The following is a 21,972-nucleotide window of genomic DNA, read 5'->3' as shown; positions in this document are numbered from 1 at the left end:
GTCACACATCTCCCAGCTCTAAAAAATGGAATTCAATTTCCTGCCTCATAGAATAATAGTGAGTTCTGGGACAGTATTGATTGGGAGACACAGGCCCGGCAGAAATAAGAGGTCATTAAATTCAAGGGGGTGGGATGGTTTGTTTTACAAGCGCTGATTGCCACCGTGTTTTTATAATAGCCAAACAGATTGTAAAAATGTAAATATTTAATAGTGTCATATTTAAAGGAAATCGTATTCTTAGACTAAGTTTCTGCTTAAGTGTTTATGGAGTGATGAAAAATTAATACACAAACATTTTAAAATATGTGAAGGTATAAAAATACTGATCCTTGTTTGAAATGCATAAATGTACATCCATGCATATGCATACCTGAGTAAGGGAGAGATTTTTTTTTTCTTTTTTTTTTTTTGTCAGTCGTGGGGCTTGAACTCTGGGCCTGGGTGCTGTCCCTCAGCTCTTCAGCTTAAGGCTAGCGCCCTACCACTTGAGTCGCAGTGCCACTTCCAGTTTTCTGGTGGTTTATTGGAGATAGGAATCTCACAGTCTTTCCCGCCCGGGTTGGCTTTGAACCTCGATCCTCAGATCTCAGCCTCCTGAGTAGCTAGGATTACAGGCGTGAGCCACCAGCACCCGGCGAGAGATTTTTTTTAAGCCTGAAACTATTCTATAACCTAAGTGTATTAGCCATGACTGTTTCTAATTAGTGTAGCTTAGAACCTTGTGTTTCTTGCACCTTACAAGAGTTTGTGTTTGAAACATTTCTGTACATTTTTCATGTAAGCCTTTTGTTTATGTACTCCTGCAGTATCCAAGGTCAGAGCTGTTAGGCTAGCCACCTGGAATCAGCCACGCTAAATTCAGTTAACTTTAAAACCCAATTCCTGGGTCAAACTATCAAACTTCCTGTGCCCAACGACCATGTGTGACCGGTGGCCGCCATATTGGATGACACAGACTTAGAACCCATCCAACACCGGGCAGCCCTGACTAAGCTCAGACCCAGGCCTGGTCGCGGCAGACACCTTCCTCTCCCCTGCATTGATTTCCATTTGTGTCTACGGCCGCCTCTTTGAGGACGTTGAACACACTGGGACCACTCAGGGATTGTGTGATTGGTTCTGACCAGTGACCTAAGGCCAGAACACAGTGACCTTCCCCCTCTCCCTCAGGATGTCCAGTTCCAGCCAGAGCATTTCTGCAATACGATTGTGTGCGAGAAACCCAACAACCACCTGAACAAGTTTAAAGGTTATATGTAAGTACCTGGCGCCCCCGCTTTTCTCTTGAAATGACAAACCAGATGAAGTCTGTGAATCCTGAGGACTTCAGACTGGGCTTTAGTCTGAGGTCTCCCAATGGCAAGCTGTGTGAGCTTGGGCAGATGAGCTGACCTTTCTGAGCCCTTCTCCCAGAGTGTTCTCTTGGGCAGTGTTCCCCACCATCCCAGAACACAGCCATTGTGATCCCCACTTTTCAGATGGAGAGTCTAAGCATCTAAGACACCCAGGCTCACTCCTAGATTGCCTGGCCAAGTACAGGACAGAAGCAGGATTGAAATCTGGGCCTTGGCTCTAGAATCCGGATGCGTTTTCCATTGCCTGGCTCTGGGGAGAAAGAGGGAGGTGGAGACAGACAGGCAGCAGACGCGGGGATTCGTGGTCTAGGCTAGCCCGGGCAAAAATGCCAGGCCACATCTGGGAAACAAGCTAAAAACAAAGGACTGGAGGCCTGGTTCGAGTGGTGGCAAGAAAGAAGCCCCAAGTTCAACACCCAGTACCACTGAGACAGACAGACAGACAGACAGACAGACACACAGACAGACATGGTTCCCAGGGAAACAACTCCCTTCTCCCCCATCCAGAGGACACTGGGCTGTGTGGGAGGTGGGGATGGAGGGACAAGCAACCGGCATCTTGTAGATACAGCTGAGCCAGGAAGGGTTCCCGCACCGTCCATGCCGGGCCAGAGGCCGGTCCCCACACCCTGACCTACAGCCGGCGAAAGTCGACGCCGAGGCTGCTCCCACATGGGTCCAGGAGGGTTTCCCTGGGGTGGACAGTCCCTGCGATTCGCTGGGCCCCAGGAGCACTTGAACTTGAAGGAGATTGGACCGACGTTCCTTTGCCCTTTGCAAGAGGGGAAGTTGGGGAAGGCGCTCGCTTGCCACCCCAGGGACACTACCAGGGACCCCCTCCCCACCACCACGGAAGCCACCGAGCCACCCCCGTGTGTCTGCCCTTCCCCAGGGAGCATCCTGACCAGACCAGGACGGGCTTCGGCAGCGAGAGCCTGCTGCTGCGCGGCTGCACCATCAGGAACACGGAGGTGGCCGTGGGCATCGTCATCTACGCAGGTGGGCGGGCCCTCGGCTACCCCTCCTCCCTCCTCCCTCCTCCCCTCTCCCCTCCTCCCCCCTCCTTCTTCTTCCCTCCTCCCCCCTCCCCTCCTCCTCCCAGCCCCTCTCCAAGGGCAGCAGGCCATGCTGAGTGCCCACGGATCGCCCAGCTGAGCACATGGGAGCAGGCAGGAGGGTGGTGGTGAGCACCTGCTGGGCCACATCTGGCCTTTGAGCCACATCTGGGCCCGTGGCCCACGCCACCTGAGCGTAGTAAGTGGGGCCTGACATCCATTAGAAGCTCCCAGGGGAAAACCCAGGGGTGTGCACCATGACAGACACCAACAGGAGCCGGACGACTAACGTCCTCTCTCTCTGTCTCTCTCTGTGTGTCTGTCTCTGTCTCTCTGTCTCTCTGTCTGTCTCTCTGTCTCTCTGTCTCTCTGTCTGTCTCTCTTTGTCTCTCTGTCTCTGTCTCTCTGTCTCTCTCTGTGTCTCTCTGTCTCTGTCTCTGTCTGTCTCTCTGTCTGTCTCTGTATATCTGTCTCTGTCTCTGTCTCTGTGTGTCTGTCTCTGTCTCTCTCTGTCTCTCTCTGTGTGTCTGTCTCTGTCTCTCTGTCTGTCTGTCTGTCTCTCTGTCTCTCTTTGTCTCTCTGTCTCTGTCTCTCTGTCTCTCTGTCTCTCTCTGTGTCTCTCTGTCTCTGTCTCTCTGTCTCTCTCTCTGTGTATCTGTCTCTGTCTCTCTGTCTCTGTGTGTCTGTCTCTGTCTGTCTCTGTCTCTCTGTCTCTCTCTGTCCCTCTCTCTGTCTGTCTCTCTCTGTCTCTGTCTTTGTGTGTGTCTGTCTCTCTCTCTGTCTCTCTGCCTGTCTCTGTCTCTGTCTCTGTCTCTGTCTCTCTGTCTCTCTCTTTCAGGCCATGAAACCAAAGCCATGCTGAACAACAGCGGGCCCCGGTACAAGCGCAGCAAGATCGAGCGGCGCATGAACGTCCACATCTTCTTCTGCGTCGGCCTCCTCTTCCTCATGTGCCTCACGGGAGCTATCGGTATGGAAGGTTCTAGAGAACATTTTTAAATTTAAAAAAATAAAATTAAAACCGTCATCTTCTGTCTCTCGGGGGAAGTTGCTTCAGTTCTCAGAGCCTTCGTTTCTCCCTCTGTAAGACAGAGCCCATAGCGGGATGTCAGTGGCTCACGTCTGTTATTCCAAGCTACTCGGGAGCCCGAGATCTGGAGGATCACAGTTCTGAGTCAACCCATGCAGAGAAGTCTGCTAGACACCATCTCCAAAATAACCAGCAAAAACCCAGTCGGGAGGTGTGGTTCCAATGGTAGAATTTCAGGCAAGCCAGCAAGCAAGCTATATAAGGACAAGATCCTGTGTTCAGACTTCAGTACTGCTAAGAAAATCAGAGCTAATTGTGTGTGTGTGTGTGTGTGTGTGTGTGTGTGTGTGTGTGTGTGTAAGTAAATTAGTAATCTTAGCTAAGGAAGCTAATATCTGAGGATCGAGGTTCAAAGCCAGCTGAGAATCTTATCTCCTTAGCCATCAAAAAGCTGGAAATGGAGCTGTGGCTCAAACAGTGGAGCACTAACCTTGAGCAAAAAAAAAAAAAGGCTCAGGGACAGAGTCCAGGCCCTGAGTTCAAGACCCAGGACCCAGTGAAAATCTGAGAGTTAAGTGTATCCTTAAATATTAGGCATATCCCTCATGATTTATTTGTGGAGGTAACGGATGTGGGACACAGGTGTTCTCTGAACATGGGAAGAAAGCAAGAAGACCCAGTCACAAGACTGGTCCCCACAGTCTAGAAAAATCTACCATCAAACGCCCTGGGCTCTGGACGGCTCTCTGCAGGACGAGGCACAGGCGTAGGTAGTAGTTCCCAGTCACTGCTGTAACAAATGGACGCACTGAGCAATCCCAAACAGCACTTCTGGGCCAGCTCCGGCCTCCGGCGGCTGCCTGCATACCTTGGCTTGCGGCCACCTGCTCCATCTTGAATCCCGGCTCGCATGGCCTTCGTCTCCCCGCAGAAGCTCCCCTGTGAGAAGCGCACAGCTCTGCTTACCCTCAGCCTACCTGGGAAACCCAAGCTCCTCTCCCATCTGAAAATCTACGACTTAATTACCTCTGCAAGGGCCATGCTGGTGTACAACACAGTCCAGGGCCCGGGGTGTATGTTGGGAGGAAGACATTATTCAGCCTCCCACAAGGAGCCCCATCAAGGGGAATCTGTTTTTGTTGTTGTTGTTTGTTTGTTTGTTTTTGTCAGTCCTGGGGCCTGAATTCTAGGCCCAGGCGCTGTCCCTCAGCTCTTCAGCTCAAGGCGAGTGCTCAACTCCTTGAGCCACAGCGCCACTTCCAGCTTTTTCTGCTTATGTGGTGCTGAGGAATCGAACCCAGGGCCTCATGCATGCAAGGCAAGCGCCCTACCACTGAACCACCTTCCCAGCCCCTTGTTGTTGTTTGTTTGATTGCTTTTCTTTTTGCAGTATAAGAGTTTGAACTTAGGGCCTTAGACTTGCCAGTCAGGGGCTCTACTGCTGGGCCATTCCTCCAACCCTGTTTTTTGCTGGGTTTTGTTGTTGTTGTTTGCTTGGTTTTTGAGATAGGGTCTCACATGTGCCAGGACTGTAATCCACCTTTTTGGGGCATCATTGCTGGGATGTCAGGCTGGGCCCCCCCAGAGCCCCCCACCCCCATCCCACTTCCAGGATGTGGTCAAGGACTGAGGGGAGAACTCTACCTCACCCCTTGTGTGGCTTCTTCCCAGGTCACAGCCTCTGGAACAGAACCTTTCAAGAGCCGCCTCCCTTCGATGTGCCGGACGCCAGTGGGAACTTCCCGCCTGCAGCCCTGGGCGGGTTCTACATGTTTCTCACCATGATTATCCTGCTGCAGGTAGGAGGCACAAAGAATCTGCCAGCCACGGGGCAGACAGGAGGACCTGCAGGACCCAGTCCTGGAGGTACGCTCTGTAGTACCTGCCTTTGCTACAGAAGATGGCCTCAGCCACCGGCACACACCTGTCCCCTCGCTGGTTATAGACGAGGAGGGACATGGGAGGAAAACATGATGTACCTACCCACAGCATTGTTGTTTTGTCTGTCACGGGGCTTGAACTCAGGGCCTGGGTGCTGTCGCTCAAGGCTAGCACTCCGCCACTTTGAGCCATAGTTCCACGTCTGGTTTTCTGGTGGTTCATTGGACATGAGAGTCTCACGGACTTTCCTGCCCAGGCTGGCTTTGAACCTCGATCCTCAGATCTCAGCCTCCTGAGTAGCTTAGATGACAGGTGTGAGCCACCAGGGCCCCACAAGGGTCATACATTTTAAAAGGGATGTCATGTGCCAGTCCTGGGGTGCGAACTTAGGGCCTAGGAGCTGTCTCTCCGCATCTTCTGCTGACGGCTGGTGCTCTACCACTTGAGCCACATCTCCCACTCGTGGCTCTGAGCTGATTAATTGGAGGTAAAAGTCTCCTATACGTTCCTGCCTGGGCTGGCTTCGAACCCAGGGTCTCAGATCTCAGCCTCCTGAGTGACTTGAGAGCACCAGAATCTTCCAGGGATGTCCGTCTGCTTAGAGTCCAGTTCCAAAACCCGGGCTGACTCTGACCCCGACCCTGCGACTCCCGTGACCACCCCCACCAGCCATGCACCCCACTCGCGGTGTCCCCACAGACACCCCCTCAGCCCAGGGGGACGGAAGGCCCCAGGAGATTTCAGAATCCGAGGGAGGCTGGTCCCTCGGGGGAAGTCCACCCTGCGAGCTGCCCTCCGGCTTTCACGGCATGCCGCCCGCCCATCTCCCCTCAGATCCTCATCCCCATCTCGCTGTACGTGTCCATCGAGCTGGTGAAGCTCGGCCAGATCTTCCTCCTGCACCACGACCTGGACCTGTACGACGAGGACAGCGGCACCGCCATTCAGTGCCGGGCCCTCAACATCACCGAGGACCTGGGCCAGATCCACTACGTCTTCTCCGACAAGACCGGCACGCTCACCGAGAACAAGATGGTGTTCCGCCGCTGCACCATCGGGGGCTCTGAGTTCCGCCACCAAGAGAACGGTGCGTGCCGGGGGTCCCAGGGGCTTGAACCACATCATACACACACACACACGCACACACGCACACACTCACACACACCCCCTCTGTGCTTCTCTGACTGATGGCTTTTCTCACATCAAGTGTCTGCCCCAGGAACAGACAGGCTGTGCGACAAGGTTTAGGAGTTTCTTGGGCTGCCTAATGGGACATGTCATTGCTATCAGGTCTGGACACAGACGTCAGATCTGGACACAGAGGTCATGTCTGGACACAGAGGTCAGATCTGGCCCCCACTAGCGAGACCCTCCACCACGCAGTGGTTTGCTGTAGGAGATAAGGCTGTAAGATGTAGCGGATTAGATGGTTCACCTACATGGCTGGCCTATAAACCTGACCTGACAACCCCCATGCATTGGCTCACTCCTGTAACCCCAGCCGCTCAGGAAACGGAGATCAGGAGGGTCACAGTTCAAGTGCAACCTGGGCAAAAAAAAAAGTTACCAGAGGGCCCCCCCGCCCCGCCCCGCCGCCCATCTCAACTAGTGAGTCAGGAGTGGTAGCGCATGCCCCTCATTCCTGCTACAGAGGAGCCCTGAGGTAGAGGATCACAGTCTCTGGTCAGCCCTGGAAAAAATATGAGGGTCTACTCAAAAGGGGCTAAGGGCTTGTAGCTCATGTGTACAGCACCTGCCTAGCAAGCAGGAGGCCATGAGTTCAAATCCCAGGACCATCAGAAAGAAAAAAAAAGAGATCTGATAGACTCAACCACTTCCCTGCCATAAACTCTCTCTCTCTCTCTCTCTCTCTCTCACACACACACACACACACACACACACAGGCACACACGCACACACGCGCACACACACACACACACACACACACTTTCTAACTAGGAAAAGAGCCCCTCAGGGGAACAGCGCTCATTCGTTTTGGGCGGGAGGGGTGGAGGATGCCAAAGAAGGTGTTACAGGGAGCCGCACGCAGCCCCTCCACCATGGGGAGATCTCTTTATAACAATAAAAGCAGCTACCCTTCCCGGTCAGCCACTTCCACGCAGTCCTGGGAGGTAAATAGAGATGTGAAGGAGGTCGGAGCTCAGACACACACCCAAGAAGGTTCTGGATGCAGGATCGGGGACCTGGTCTCCATAGCCCAGTGCCCGGTCTTCAGAGCCCTAGAGCCGCTTCCCCTGCTCCCCCCCACCCGAACCCCAGCTTCCCCCACACACACCTTGGCCAGCCGATGCATGACCAATCTCCTTTGTTGCAGCCAAGCGACTGGAGACCCCCAAGGAGCGGGACTCGGACCCCGAAGCGTGGGCCCAGTACCACAGCCTGCCCTTCCCCGCCAGAGCGGCCCAAGACCAAGCGGCCACAAGAAGGCAGGACGGTGCCCAGCCCCTGAGGAGGAGTCAGAGTGCCCGGGTGCCCCTCCAGGGCCATGCCCGGCAAAGGTCCGAGGGCCGCTGGGACAGCCCGCAGGCCCCCGTGGCCTTCAGCAGCCCCATAGTAAGTCCTTGGCTTGGTGGGTTGGGTTTTTGTCCATGGTGGGACTTGAACTCAGGGCCCGGGTGCTGTGCCTGAGCTTTTCTGCTCAAGACGAGCGCTCTACCACTTGAGCCACAGCGCCACTTGCGTTTTGTGTGTGTGTGTTCTTTTGGTGGTTCACTGGAGATAAGAGTCCCACAGACTTTTCTGCCCCCCGCTGGGATCAAACCTTGATCCTCAGATCTCAGCCTCCTGAGAAGCTAGGATGACAGGCGTGAGCCTGTGTCCTTGTTTTACCTCTTTGAGTTGCGAGTGTCCTGTGGTAGGAAGAGAGGACGCGGAGGCTTTAGGGCACGGAAGGGCAAAGGATTCTCCACATGGCGGCCTCGGGCCTGTGTGGGCTCAGAAACCGAGAGATGTCCTCGGGACGTGGAGATTTCTTGCTTCTCTCTTTGAGACAGATTGGAAGTTGAGGGCCAGGGTTCACCCCTGTAATCCTAGCGTCTTGGGAAGCTGCGATCTGAGGATCATGGCAAGGCCAGCCCAGGTGGGAAGGTTTATTGGAAACCACAGATTCTCTGCCCACGCTGGCTTCAAACCTCTGTCTCCTGAACAGCGGTTTTCTTTACTTACTTTGGACACGGGGGTGTTTGTTCTGTTGCCGTGGGTGGTCTTGAACTTCTGGCCTTCCGGTCATCCTCGTGGATGGTGTCCGTGTGATGCGGTCCTGCGCTGGGGACACAGCAGCCCCTGAGCTATCCCCCCCCAACCCCACCCCAGATCATCGCCATGGCTCTGCCTGGCTGACAACTCAAGTTCAAAGTTCACTCGGGAGCAATAAGGAAATGGAGATGTGAGTTAGGACTGGATTCTCGCCATGGGTGGGTAAGGATGGGACAGTGACATGTTCACCCAAGGAGGCCGGAGAGGAAGGGGGCGGGGTGCAGCAGCACTTAGGGGGTTCTAGAAGAGTCTAGGTAGCCAGGCCTGAAGCACAGGTTCTAGTCTCAGCTCTGCAGCCGACTCACTAGATGACTGCAGCCTGTGGACTCTTTCCATCCTTCTGCATTACCTGACGGTGCCCCGGTTATAATTCTCATCCGGCTTTGTTCTAGAAAATCAAATAGTGAGTCACATACCAGTCAGTGGCTCAAGCCTGTCATCTTAGCAACTCAAGAGGCTGAGGATCATGGTTCAAAGCCAGCTGGGGCAGGAAAATCCATGAGACTCATCTCCAATTAATCACCCAAAAACCAGCAGTGGAGCTGTGGCTCAAAGTGGCAGAGCCTTAGCCTTGAGCAGACAGGCTCAGGAACAGCGCTCAGGCCCTGAGTTCAAGCCCCAGCACCAGCGCACGTGCATGCACACACACACACACACACACACACACACACACACACACACACACACACACACACACACACACACACACACACACACACACACACACACACACACACACACACACACACACACACACACACACACACACACACACACACACACACACACACACACACACACACAGAGCAGGCCCTGAGTCCTGAGTTGTCCCTCTTGCATGCATCCTGGGGTTTGTTTTCTGGTGGTGGTGGTGTTGCTTGGGGTTTTTTTTTATTCTTTTACTATCAAAAACGAGGAAGCAGGAATAATTCTGTCTTAATTGCCCGCTATAAAGCCTGTGGTTTTGAGGTAGGTAATATACTTAGGAAAATGGCCATTTCTGAGCCAAGGTTTAATAGCACGGCAGATGGAAGATAAAACAGCCTTAGGTTTCGTTTCTGGCCCGTAGGAAGCCAGGCTGCGCCCTTCCTCACCAAAAGCCTCTTCTCGCACAATGCTTCCCTGGACCGGGCTGTGGAGTTTGCACCAGGAGAACACGGGGGAGGCAGGGGGAAGGCCCGCCCACCCTGCCCGCTGCAGCTAGACCTGAGCCCTGACTTCATGACTCCCTTCTGGGGCAGGGGCTTCCCTGCCCAGCCTCTGCTGCCCGGGCCTCAAAGTCAGATATGGAAAGAAGCACCTGCTTTGGGAAAGGAATGGGGTTGGAACTCTGGGCCTTGCAGCATGCTAGGCTGGCACTCTACTACTTGAACCATACCTCAGCCTATATTTTTGGGGGGCCTCTGTTTTCAGATAGGGTCTGAGACTATTATTAACCTGACCAGCCTCAGATCAAGATCCTCTTGCCTCTGCCTCCCCAAGAGCTGGGATTAGAGGCCTACACCTCTCTTCTTTTGGGATTCAAAGGCCACTGCATAATTTCCACAGATTTTTGTCCCATTGGTGGGAAACTTGCCTTTAACAACCCATTTGTTGTTCATACAGGGGGGTAGAGGGGTACTGGGGTACTAGGATTAAACTCAGGGCCTGGGTGCTGTCCCTGAGTTGTTTTGTGCAAGGCTAGTGCTCTACCACTTCCAGCTTTTTGGGGAGTTCATTGGCGATAAGAGTCTCATGGGCATTCCTGCCTGGGCTTGGATCCTCAGATCTCAGCCTCCTGAGTAGCTTGGATTACAGGCGTGAGCCACCCGTGCAATCCAAGTGCTGTGAAGTGAGCGTTGGGCAATGGTGTGCTGTCCAAGGGAGCATTGGGCTTTCCCAGTGTTTCCCATCAAGGAGGGCACAACTTCAGCCAGGGAGTAAAACATCATGGCCTTGAGCAGCATGTCAACCTCGGCTCCCCAGCAACCCAGGAAATCTGTTTCTATGATAGTATCACAACCACCAGCTAAGGATTCAAAGAGAATCAAAGGCCAGATGGCAGAGCTGAAGTGTGTGTCTCCACCAACCCCGGGGACAGCCATCAGGGGCAGCGGCCTCTCAGCCTCTCCCCACTGTTACAGGAGAAAACCTGTGTGAGCTAGAGGAATCGATCAGGGGTTCTGGTGGCGGGGGCGGGGGGGGGAGCTGGAAGGAAAGGTGCAAGTCAGGGAGAGGTGAGGAAGGGAAGGAGGACACAGGAGAATTCATGGCCACGAAGGGTTAACTGGAGGGGAGGGGGGAGGCCCAACCTGTTTGCTCTCTTCTCTAGTTTGATGGGTTGCCATAGCAACAAGAGCCTGCAGCCAATCAGTGAGCTTCCAGGGTGAACTGGGTGACTTATTCAAGCTGACAGGAGAGCAGAGTGGAGCTGGCCCTATTCTCCCCACCCAGCCTTGGGGTGGGGAGACCCCCACTGACGGCCATGGGACCCCAGATCCTACCTGGCCCTTAGATCACAGCACAAGTGCCACCTGGACAGGAATTCAGATGCCCAGGCTCTGCTGCACACCTGCTGAATTAGAGTTTGCATTTCAATCCGACGCCCAGTTGATTTGGATCTGCATTTAGGTTTAGGGAAGCACTGGCATCGTGGGGGGGGGAGGGGGTGATTGGCATTGGAAAGAGCAAGATTCAAAAGCTAGCATGGAATGAGTGACCTGGGGCTTTGGGAGTCCCATTTGCCTGAATCAAAGTGAAAAGTGAGAGTAATGAGACCATGGTTAGGTGAAGTTTGAGATCCCATTCAGGCAAGGCCTGACTCTGGGCTACATTCCCCACCATCCCTGTAACCTGAGCAGCAGGACTCTCCCGTGTGAACACTCCACAGAGGAGCCTGTGAATGGAAATGAAGTAGAGAATACTAGTGAAAGGAATCCTTGGACAAGCATCCAGCATGGTGCCTGCCTGGAATCTGTCATGCGGAGGGACACACACACACACACACACACACACACACACACACACACACACACACACACACACACACACACACACACACACACACACACACACACACACACACACACACACACACACACACACACACACACACACACACACACACACACACACACACACACACACACACCAGAGATGGCCTCAGCCCTCACAATGCTTGCAGATCAGGTCAGAGACATGGGGTAAATAATAGGTAGTGGTTTTGACCACTTGGGCATTTGGAGATGCATGATGCACAGCCTGGAGCAGAGTAGTGCCTTATCAGAGGCTGAGGCTAGGGCAGGAGAGGGGAGGGGAGGAAGGAGAGGGGAGGGAAGGAGAAGGGAAGAGGGAGGAAGGAGGAGAGAAAGGGGAAGAAAGAGTAAGGAAAGGAGGAGAGAGAAGATGAATGGAGAGGAGGTAGAGGGGAAGAGAGGAGAGATAGGGGAGGGAAGGGAGGGAGAGGGAAGGAGAAGAGGAAGGGGAGAAAGAAGGGAAAGAAGAAGGAAGGTGAGAGAGGAAATGGGGAGAAGAAAAGAGAGGGGAGGGCGAAGTGGAGATGGGGAAGAGGAGAGGGGAGGGTGGGAAAAGAGGAAAGGAGAGGAAATGAGAGAAGAGAGGAGAGAGGGAGAGGAGAGGGAGAAAAAGGAGAAAAGAGGGTGAGAGGAAGGAAGGGGAGGAGAAAGGGGAGAAGATAGGGAGAGGATGAAAGGGGAGAGGAGAGAAGGAGGGAAGGGAAGAGGAGAGAGGAGAGAGGGAGAGTAGAAGAGAAGAGGGGAAGGAGAAAGGGGAAGAGAGAGGGAGAGGAGGGGAGGGAAGGGGAGGAGAGAAGACAGAAGAGAGGGAGAGGAAGGGAGGGAACAGGAGAAGAGAGGAGAGAAGAGAGGGAGGGGAAGGAGAGGAGAGACTCACCTCTGGTTATCTGAAAAGTCAGGGTAGCTCTCAGACCCCCAACTCCATCACAACCACACCCTCAGCTCTCCCCCCCACCCCACCCCACTTCCAGTGTTTGCCTTATCTGCCTGACGCCTGTGGGCCCTCAGTTCAGACATGGTGGTTGTGACTCCAAGGTCTCCACTGTGGACAAGGGGGCTCTCGCGGTGACTGGCAGGGGCAGGACATCAAGGACCGGGGAGGGCTTTTACAAACACAAGGAATATGCACGCAGCGCACGGCCAAGGGAGCAGGGGCTGGGGGTCCACACCGAGAGCCAGAGGAGGGTCAAAGAAGGAAAAGTAGAAATGCCAACCGTCAACTAACCAGGAACGCTAGAGAGTAAGGCAAAGCTATGGCTGAAGGAAGTGGAGTTTTGGGAAGCAAGGAAACAGATGGAAGGCCGCCATATTGGTTTAGCGGCTGGGGCAGAAATCCAAGATGGCGGGCTGGAGAGGGGGATGTTTGGGAACCAAGATAGCAAGGCTGCAAAGAATCTACTGGAAGACACCCTCCTCCCCCAGACCTCTCAGGAAAGATGTTCTTGGCCTTTCTCTTCCAGGAAAAAGACGTGACCCCAGATAAAACCCTTCTGAGCAAGGTGCAAGATGCTGCTCTGTGGCTGGAGTCCCTGGCCCAGGCCCGGCCTGCCCAGCCTGCCCACGCAGCCACCGCCTCCATCGCCGACTTCTTCCTTGCCCTGGCTATCTGCAACTCGGTCATGGTGTCCACCACCACCGCGCCCCGGCGGAGAGTGAGGACTTCTGAGGGCCGGGGGGAGGGGAGCAGAGGGAGGGAGAGGGGGAGGGAGGGGAAGAGCTCTGGTCACAGAGACATGAGCCCTGGGTTCTACCCACAAGATCAACCTTCTGTTACTGTGAGACCCAGAAAAGGTGCTTTGCCCGTTGGGTCTGTTCCCTTATTTCTGAATTTTTTGTTGTTGTTCCAGTCTTAGAGCTTGAACTCAGGGCCCAGATGCTGTCCGTGAGCTTTTCTGCTCAAGGCAAGCACGCTACCACCTTGAGCCACAGTGCCACTTCTGGTTTTCTGGTGGTTCATTGGAGATAAGAGTCTCATGGACTTTCCTGCCCAAGCTGGCTTTGAACCATGATCCTCCTATCTCAAACTCCTGAGTAGCTAGGATGACAGGTGTGAGCCACCAGTACCAGGCTGGGTTCCTTCCTTCCTTCCTTCCTTCCTTCCTTCCTTCCTTCCTTCCTTCCTTCCTTCCTTCTTTTCTTCCTTTCCTTTTCTTCTTTCCTTCTTTTCTTCTTTCCTCCTTTCCTGTTCTAGTCCTGGGGCTTGAACGCAGGGCCTAGGCATTGTCCCTGAGTTTTTCTTGCTCAAGGCTAGCACTCTACCACGTGAGCCACAGCTACACATCTGGCTTTTGGGCAGTTAATTTGAGATAAGAGTCTCACAGATTTTCCTGCCTGAGCTGGATTTGAACCTGTGATCCTCAGATCACAGCCTCCTGAGTTAGTATTATAGGTGTGAGCCACCAACACCCAGCTGTTGCCTTGTCTTTAAACAGAATGCGAGAAGGTATACCTCAACTCTGGGCAACTTTCATACTTTGTTTAAGCCTGTGGGGTAGACAGTAAGAGTCAGTATGTACTGAATGTGTGGCTGTGTGCCAACACCAGTGCTAAACCCTTCACCTGCATCACCATTTCCTCCTGCTGTCTCCGGAACCTGTGAGGTATGTTTGGGGACGGAGCAAATGAATACAGATTGATAATGTAAGACTCCAATATGGCTCCCGGGCTATGTGGTTACATGGATCTCTAAGCATGAGGCTCTTTCCATGGAAATATGACAGGCGGGCATTGATGTCAAGTTAGACCTTGAAAGCCACTCAAGGTAGATCTGCCTTCGATTCTTCACAAACTCAGGAAGCGTGAGCTGAGACCTGAACCCTACTTTGGAAAGTGACAGGAAGTAGCACCCACCGGCCAGCGCTGAGTTCCAGCTCTGCCACCCATCCACACACTCTCCCTGGGGGATGGTGGCCCCTGCGTGGCTCACGGTGGGCCTGCTGGCTTCCTCGGCCATCTCGATGGCGTCCGGGGTCAGGGAAGGTGACCCTGGAGATGTTACATCAAGATAAAGCAGATACAGGGGATCATCTAGGGCTTGGATTCTGATCTCACGTGTCTGACTTGTATCTCCTTGGCTTTCCCTTGGACCGTGCTCAGAGTGGAATGCTCAGGGAAAAAGAGGGGGTGGGGGGGGCCAGCTGGGAACCAGTGGCTCACGCCTGTCATCCTAGCTACTCAGGAGGCTGAGATCTGAGGATCCCAGTTCAAGGCCAGCCCAGGCAGGAAAATCCATGAGGCTCTGATCTCCAATAAACCACCAGAAAACCATAAGTGGCGCGGTAACTCAAGTGGTAGAGTGCTCGCCTTAAGCTGAAGAGCTGAGGGACAGCGCCCAGGCCCTGAGTTCAAGTCCCACGACCGACCAAAAGAAAAAAATAGAGGACACCGAGCTGTCCAGCTCCCTCATCCTACGGGAGGATCCCCCCCAAAAAATGCCCAAAGAATCCACTTGGGGCCCACCGCCCCTGCATGGGGCCCATGGGTGTAACATGGGCCTCTCTCCCTTGGGGCCCAGGTCACCCTTCCGCCCTCCTCCAGGGCGCTGGGCACCTCCCTGGAGAAGATCCAGCAGCTGTTCCAGAGGCTGAAGCTCCTGGGGCTCAGCCAGTCCTTCTCGTCCACCGCGCCCTCGGACACGGACCTCGGGGAGAGCCTGGGACCCCACTTGCCCACCGCGGACTCGGAGGAGAAAGACGGGGCGTCGGTGTGCAGCCGGGACTCCTCCTCGGACTGCGGCTACCGGAGCAGCGCGTGGGAGCAGGGGGACGGGCTGGAGTCCGGGTCGGGGGCGTCGCTGGAGGAGGGGCTGGGGCCCCCTGGGCTCGGCCTGGCCGGGGCTGAGCTGTGCTACGAGGCCGAGAGCCCGGACGAGGCCGCCCTGGTCCACGCTGCCCGCGCCTACAGCTTCACGCTGGTGTCCCGGACCCCCGAGCAGGTGACCGTGCGCCTGCCACAGGGTACCTGCCTCTCCTTCGACCTCCTCTACACCCTGGGCTTCGACGCGGTCAGGAAGAGGATGTCCGTGGTGGTGAGGCACCCGCTGACCGGCCAGATCGTCGTCTATACCAAGGGCGCCGACTCGGTCATCATGGACCTGCTGGAAGACCCGGCCTGCGGTGAGTCGCCCCTTCTCAGGTGTTGGGTGGTCAAGAAAGGCACTGTGGAGTGGTAAGGACCAGTCTAGCAGGCTCCACCTAGAATACCGGCCTGGGAGATCCACTCAGAGCCAGGTCTCTGTGGACCGGCAGATCACAAGGCTCATTAGCATTGCTAAAGACCCCAGAAGGCTTCCAGCAGGCTGCCACGTTGATCCCTTTTCCCAAACTCGTTTGGATTGTTCACACGAGGTATGAATGCCCTGATACACCTCCCAGCGCCTGGAACTCTGAGGGCCCTGAAAGGAACCGGAAGGATTCACCAGATGTGGTCAATCAGGGTGAAATTCTGGCTCCTCTTATATCCTCCTTTGCCCACCCCGCTTCCCTACCACGCTGCCCCTGGCAGCGGCGTGCACCTGCCCCGTGATGGCGAGCAAGCCGGAGACGGTGATGGGGCTGTGATTCTCTCCGGACAGTAGATGCCAGCCAAGCTTGAGAATCGCCCAGGCAGCCCTGGGCATCCAACGCCATCGAACCCTGGAACCCGGCCAAGAGGTTCATGGGATTGATGAGTGTTTAGAATGGGAAGGGAGCTAATTACTTCTCTTCATCTCAGCCGCTGGCAGGCTAGCAAACCCAACACTTGCATGACATCCACGTTGCCCTGGAGATAATGTTAGTTTCTGCCTTCCTCATCCCATCCCACAATGTATGGCAGATGCTTCCAGGGAAAGATACAAGTGCTGTGTTGTGTTGCTGTCAACACGGGGGAAAGCAAAACTTGGGAGGGAAAGAGAATTCTAGGCTTGATATGTTGCGGCCTTTGAACATTCCACGCTGAGGTTCCTGGCAGCCTAAGCAAAAAGGTAAATGCAAGCCCAAAGGGTTTGATCTCCGACACTGGTGCCTTCCAAATTAAAATACTGTTCATAAGTGGTTGATAAGAAAAGGCCTACGTGAGAATGTGCGTCAAGCACCTGAATAATGAAACATAAAAAATAAATAAATCTCAGCATTATTGCACCTTTCTACAGTTAGCTCCCCATTAGGAAGGTGATTTTAGCTTTGCGTTGTATCCAGGGATAGAGGGAGAGACACAAATGTCTGTCCGCTGCTTAGGAGTCTAGACTTGGTTCTCAGTCCGGCCCTGGGAAAGGATTCGAGGCTTTGTGCCAGCTCAGCTTTGCAGAGTATTGCAACGGTTTAGTGACACCTTCATGGCCGCTTTGACCAAGGAAATGCTGACAGTTTTTGTCCTGCCCCACACCTGTCATCCTAGCTACTCTGGAGGCTGAGATCTGAGGATCGCGGTTCAAAGCCAGCCTGGGCAGGAAAGTCCATGAGACTCTTATCTCCAATGAACCACCAGAAAACCAGAAGTGGTGCTGTGGCTCAAGTGGTAGAGCGCTCACTTTGAGCTAAAGAGCTGAGGGACAGCGCCCAGGCCCAGAGTTCAAGCCCCACAACCGACACACACACACACACACAAAGCATCTGATCATGAAAAGTATTGAAATTTCAAGAGAAAGACAAGTTTCTCCTGCAAGAAATGTATTATGTAGAATATCCGCAGAAGGGATTTTTTTGGAATCTCACACTGAAACATTTTTCACCCAAGATTTACAGGAAATACAAACACTATATCAGTTTTTTCCTAAAAGCATCTCTTTGCCAAACATAGCAAACCCTGAGTAGTGACGAACCTAAACTCATGACATCTGGGTTGGAAAGCTGACATAGGACGTGAGCGGATACAGGCAACAGAGAGGAAGCTGATGGTAGTATTAAATCTTCAGCCTTAGAGATGGATTTCCAAAGCTGGAAACTTAGGCAGGCAGGACTAAGCTGGGCACGGAGGAAAGGCATGGTCAGCTGGGACAATCCTGGTCTTCTGGGAGGGGGCGGGGCAGGAGCACTAAGCCTACACACAGGGCTTCATGGGAAACGATGACTGTTTTGACAGCGACTGACGTGAATGAGGAAAAGCAGCTGAAGAAAATCCGGCTCCGCACCCAGAACCATCTAGATCTGTATGCCCGAGACGGCCTGAGGACACTGTGCATCGCCAAGAAGGTAGGAAGCCATTTTCCCCAGCCCATCCTGGCCACCAGCAGAGAGCTGAATGGCCTTGCCCTGGGTCAGTCGGTCAGTCAGTCAGTCAGTCTGTCTTCTTAAGGAAGAGTTCATCATCCCCATCCCCACCCCCTGCTTTGGATTTGGCAGCTCTTTATGCAGCCGCGTTATCATCCCGATTTCCATTTCTCTTGCAAATTGAGAGCAGCTGGCAAATCTGGGTCTCCGTGGGTGGCACAGCCCTCGGCCACCGTCCGTCTGTCCGTGTAGCAGTTGGTCCTTGGATGAGGGCTGCGGGCTGAGGTTCTGCTCCGCTCTGGCCACGGGCAGTGCCGTTCCCTGGTGCTTTGTGCTGAGCCCAGCTACCATGGGATAGATCGCCCGCCTCGGGAAGGGCAGGGACAGGGCATCTGTTGCTTCCCTTCCCCGAAGATCTAGTAGGTGTGATGTTCTGGGCCTAGTATGCTGTCATGGCCATATACATTTCTAGATGGAGCTACGGGGTGATCACGTGAAAGCCACACCGGCCTCGCTACAAGGCCTCATCTCCCCCCACTTCCAATGGAGAGATGATTTTGTTTTTAGTCATGAAATGGCGCTGGCCGCTCCCTGGTCTCACCTCGTGGCATGCGCCAGCACCTGGGACAAGTACTCGGCACTGCGGGTTCAAATCACACCCTCACCGCTTCTGCTCTCTGACCCCTGGCCTTGGTTCAGCCTCGTGGATTCCACGGCCACTCCTCAAAAGGCTTATCTGAGTCACCTTGGTTTTCTTTACAATGTCATGGGGCAGGGGGAGAGCACGCAGGACGTGTTTGGTGCTCGTACCAAAGCATCCTTCGTTTCTATAAGAGACGGGGTGTTTGTAACCCCAAGAGGAGGGTCTAAACATGGGGGCTCTGGGGAAAGAAGGCACAGCCTTGTTGGGGGACACCAGATCTGTGAAGGTGTCCACGAGCTGGGCAGGATACAGCTGCTGCTTTCAGGCCTCGTTTCCAGCCCTTTCCCTCCCTGGCTTCCCATCCTCCCAGCAACTAGCACATTCAGGGGACAGAGAGAAGGTAAGGCTGTGACACTGCCCTGGCTCCTCCCCCTGCCAGACTCCTTCCCCCTCATTGGATCTTAGGCTGTACATCACCTGTCAAGGAGACCTGAACAGCCAATAGAATGCAGCCTCTGTTCCCAGTAACTCTCTCTCCCTGCCCCGCCCCCCCACCACACGCAGCATTCTCCAGAATCTCTTCCCTTTTGTATTATCTGTGTGACGTTCCTTGAAGGCCTCTTGTGTCACTTACTTGCCCAATGTCCCTCCGTCTCCCTCGGTCAACAAGTCAAGCCCAGGAGCCTTGTCTCCATCTGGATCAACTCCCGTGCCCCGAGCGTAACCAGATCTCAACAGATTCTCGGTGGTCATGGCACAGAACGAGCCACCTTTCATTGAGTTTTGCTTTAAGCCAACATCGTTCTCGCCGTGATCTAGCCAGGCTAGAAAAGCCCACCCTGTGGGCTTTTGCCAACCTGTTGAGCGCTTGGAGGTGACTCACAGGCCTCTTCCTGCCCCCACCCCACCCTACACAGGTCGTAGGCGAAGAGGACTTCTGGCGATGGGTCAGTTTCCGGCGTGAGGCCGAGGCCTCCCTGGACAACCGGGATGAGCTGCTCATGGAGACTGCGCAGCATCTGGAGAACCACCTCACCTTGCTAGGTAAGCTAACGATGAATCGGCCCAGCACGCCAGCCTCACGCTCAACTCGGCCGCTCCAGGTGAGGAGGAATTGGCTCTCGGTGTCCCCCAGCTGGGACAGGCCTCACAGCTCCCCTGTCACCTTTGCTTATTGACACACCAGGAAATGCATTTTCCATCCTCTCTCGTCCTGGCTGCCCCGGTTTATACATGGGCTCCAGGAGCCGCACCTTGCAGCCTGGGAGAGAAAGGTGCTTCTGTGTACCTGAACTCTAACGCAGGCCTGGAGAAGAGATGTGCCCTCCGGGCTAAGTCTCTAAACCAAACCAGCGCTCTGAGCATGCTGGATTATCCCAAAGGGACAAACTGCCAGGGTGAAATGGACGGCCAGCAGTCTACGGCTGGAAATGAAGCTCCATTGAAATGCAGATTTTATTTTTTGCTTAATCATGGAGCAAGCTATTCGCTGTTGGAGGAATATACTCCTGGAGGGCCACGTGCACCTGCCACCGTTCAAGGCTGATGCACCGCATGTTAAGTCCGTCCCGAAGCGTGCCAGCATCTGAGTCCCGGTTAATTCAGCCATCTCTGGGAGGACAAGGGCCGGAGCCTTTCGTCTCCTCCCCATTGGTGGTAGAAATATCCAGATCCCCTTGGCAGAAGAGATTTCCCCCCCCAAAAAAAAAGTTGATCTGGAAACACAAATTTAACTCCCTCCCTCTCCCACCCAACAACCCCTGAGTAACTTCCTTTGCTACTGAATCCATGGCGATTCTTCTAGGCTCAGAAGTGCTCAGCCTTTCCTGCCTCTTCCCCCCTCCTCCTCTCCCCCTCTCCAAACCCCCTCTCCCCCCTGCTTCCAGACTAACCCTTCTCTTCTCCCCCTCCCTCCTCTCCCCTCCTCTCCCCCATCTCCTCCTCTATCCCCCTTCTCCCTCCCCTCTACCTCCTCACGCTTCCCCATCTCCACCTTCATTCCTTCCCGCAGCTTTCTTTCCCTCTCTCCCCCCTCTCCTTCTGCTCTCCCTCTCCCCTTCTGTTTCCCTTCTCCCCCTTTTCTCCCATCTCTCCCCCCTCCCCGTGTCTTTCTCGGGCCTCATGGTGCCAGCCTAGCTGCAGTTGCTCTCCCCCAGTAAGGTGTGCACGCGTCACCCGTGGCCTTTCTGAGCATGAAGCTCCGTCAGGATCCTTCCCGGACGGCCTGTGAGCTCCGGGAAGGCAGGGTGATCCTCCTTCAGTGCTGGCCTGGGGCAGGGGGTGCTCATGTATGGAAGATCACCTCTGGTCCCTCCAGGAGCCACGGGGATCGAGGACCGGCTGCAGGACGGGGTCCCCGACACCATCGCTGCCCTGCGGGAGGCAGGGCTGCACCTCTGGGTCCTGACAGGAGACAAGCAGGAGACGGCGGTGAACATCGCACACGCCTGCCGACTCCTGGATCAGACGGACACGGTGTACACCATTAACACCGAGAGCCAGGTGAGCCCCGGGTTCAAGTTCCGGGCCCCGCGGGAGACCCGGCCGGCCGTGGGTCTGCTGGGGCACACACAGGCTTAGTCCCTTCCCCAGCTCCGCCCTCACCGCCACACCACCTTGGATTTTAGCATGCTGAGATTACAGGTGTGCGCCACCAGGCCCGGCCCCCCATCTGCTGGCTTCCAACAGACCTGAGTCTAGAACCCCGCTGTCCCGCTGATGGTGCTAATCACATCCCACCATACTGACGCTCCCCGTGAAATGAATCTAAGCCTCAAACCACAACCGCAGCCCCCGTGGTGTCCGAGTTGGACCCCTAAAGGAGGAAGGGGATGCGCAAGGCTGGTAGGCTGGGATGGGATTGGGGAAGAGAGAAGCCAAATTCCACACTGGCCACCTTGCAGCCCGAATTCCTCACAGCAGTAAGACGTGAGGAATGGGGGGGAGGGGGGAATGGGAAATCCGAAAAGGCGTGCTTCTAAACCACCACCACCATTACATCTGTGTTCACAGTGCCAGTTACAACGCGTCTTCTTGGTTGAGGAATCATGGGGCAGGAGCTGCCTGGGGGGGGGGGGGGGGGGGGGTTGAGAAGGAAAGTGCAGTGGTGCCAGTGGCCAGCAGGGGGCAACTTGAGCACCGAGGGCATTGGGGAGGTGGGGGGGGGGCGGGAAGGATGGGAAGAAGGTGGAGAAGGGAAGCCGTCCCAGATCTCCATGCCTCGGCTAATCTGGATATTAATCTAGAAATAGGAGGAGGTTTATATTTGGATTTTATTCCATGAAGAAACCTCTAGATACATATTTGTGAGGGGAGTGTATGTGTGTGTGTGTGTATATGTATATATATATATATATATATATATATATATATATAATGAAAAATGCCCTAGGCCCCTTAGAAGACTCATTTATTCTAGATTTAACGTATAAATCTATCTGCGGGACTACTCTCGCTTTTACGGTTATACTGAGGGAGGGAAAGAACATCATTTGCGGCTCACTTTGGTGTTTGATTTCTCTGCTAAT

General features: G+C 54.4%; 1 protein-coding gene across 3 annotated transcripts in view; it reads left to right on the top strand.

Annotated features, from left to right (window-relative positions):
* The window catches only part of Atp10b (ATPase phospholipid transporting 10B (putative)), a 143,239-nt gene that overhangs the window by 96,027 nt on the left and 25,240 nt on the right, over positions 1–21,972 (top strand). For all 3 annotated transcript variants that reach the window (XM_069993949.1, XM_069993948.1, XM_069993950.1), the window contains 11 exons: positions 1,174–1,259; positions 2,251–2,357; positions 3,252–3,383; positions 5,115–5,242; positions 6,159–6,411; positions 7,660–7,898; positions 13,075–13,266; positions 15,129–15,729; positions 17,675–17,784; positions 19,363–19,489; positions 20,763–20,947. In XM_069993949.1, coding sequence (XP_069850050.1) covers positions 1,174–1,259; positions 2,251–2,357; positions 3,252–3,383; positions 5,115–5,242; positions 6,159–6,411; positions 7,660–7,898; positions 13,075–13,266; positions 15,129–15,729; positions 17,675–17,784; positions 19,363–19,489; positions 20,763–20,947 — 2,160 coding nt within the window. The remainder of the gene's footprint in view (positions 1–1,173; positions 1,260–2,250; positions 2,358–3,251; positions 3,384–5,114; positions 5,243–6,158; positions 6,412–7,659; positions 7,899–13,074; positions 13,267–15,128; positions 15,730–17,674; positions 17,785–19,362; positions 19,490–20,762; positions 20,948–21,972) is intronic.

This window comes from Dipodomys merriami, unplaced genomic scaffold, assembly GCF_024711535.1.
Source record: "Dipodomys merriami isolate MVZ:Mamm:240054 unplaced genomic scaffold, mDipMer1.0.p SCAF_44, whole genome shotgun sequence".
In the NCBI taxonomy this organism is placed as follows: Eukaryota; Metazoa; Chordata; class Mammalia; order Rodentia; family Heteromyidae; genus Dipodomys; species Dipodomys merriami.
Note: the sequence above shows the minus strand (reverse complement) of the source record. Positions and strands in the feature narration are given on the sequence as shown.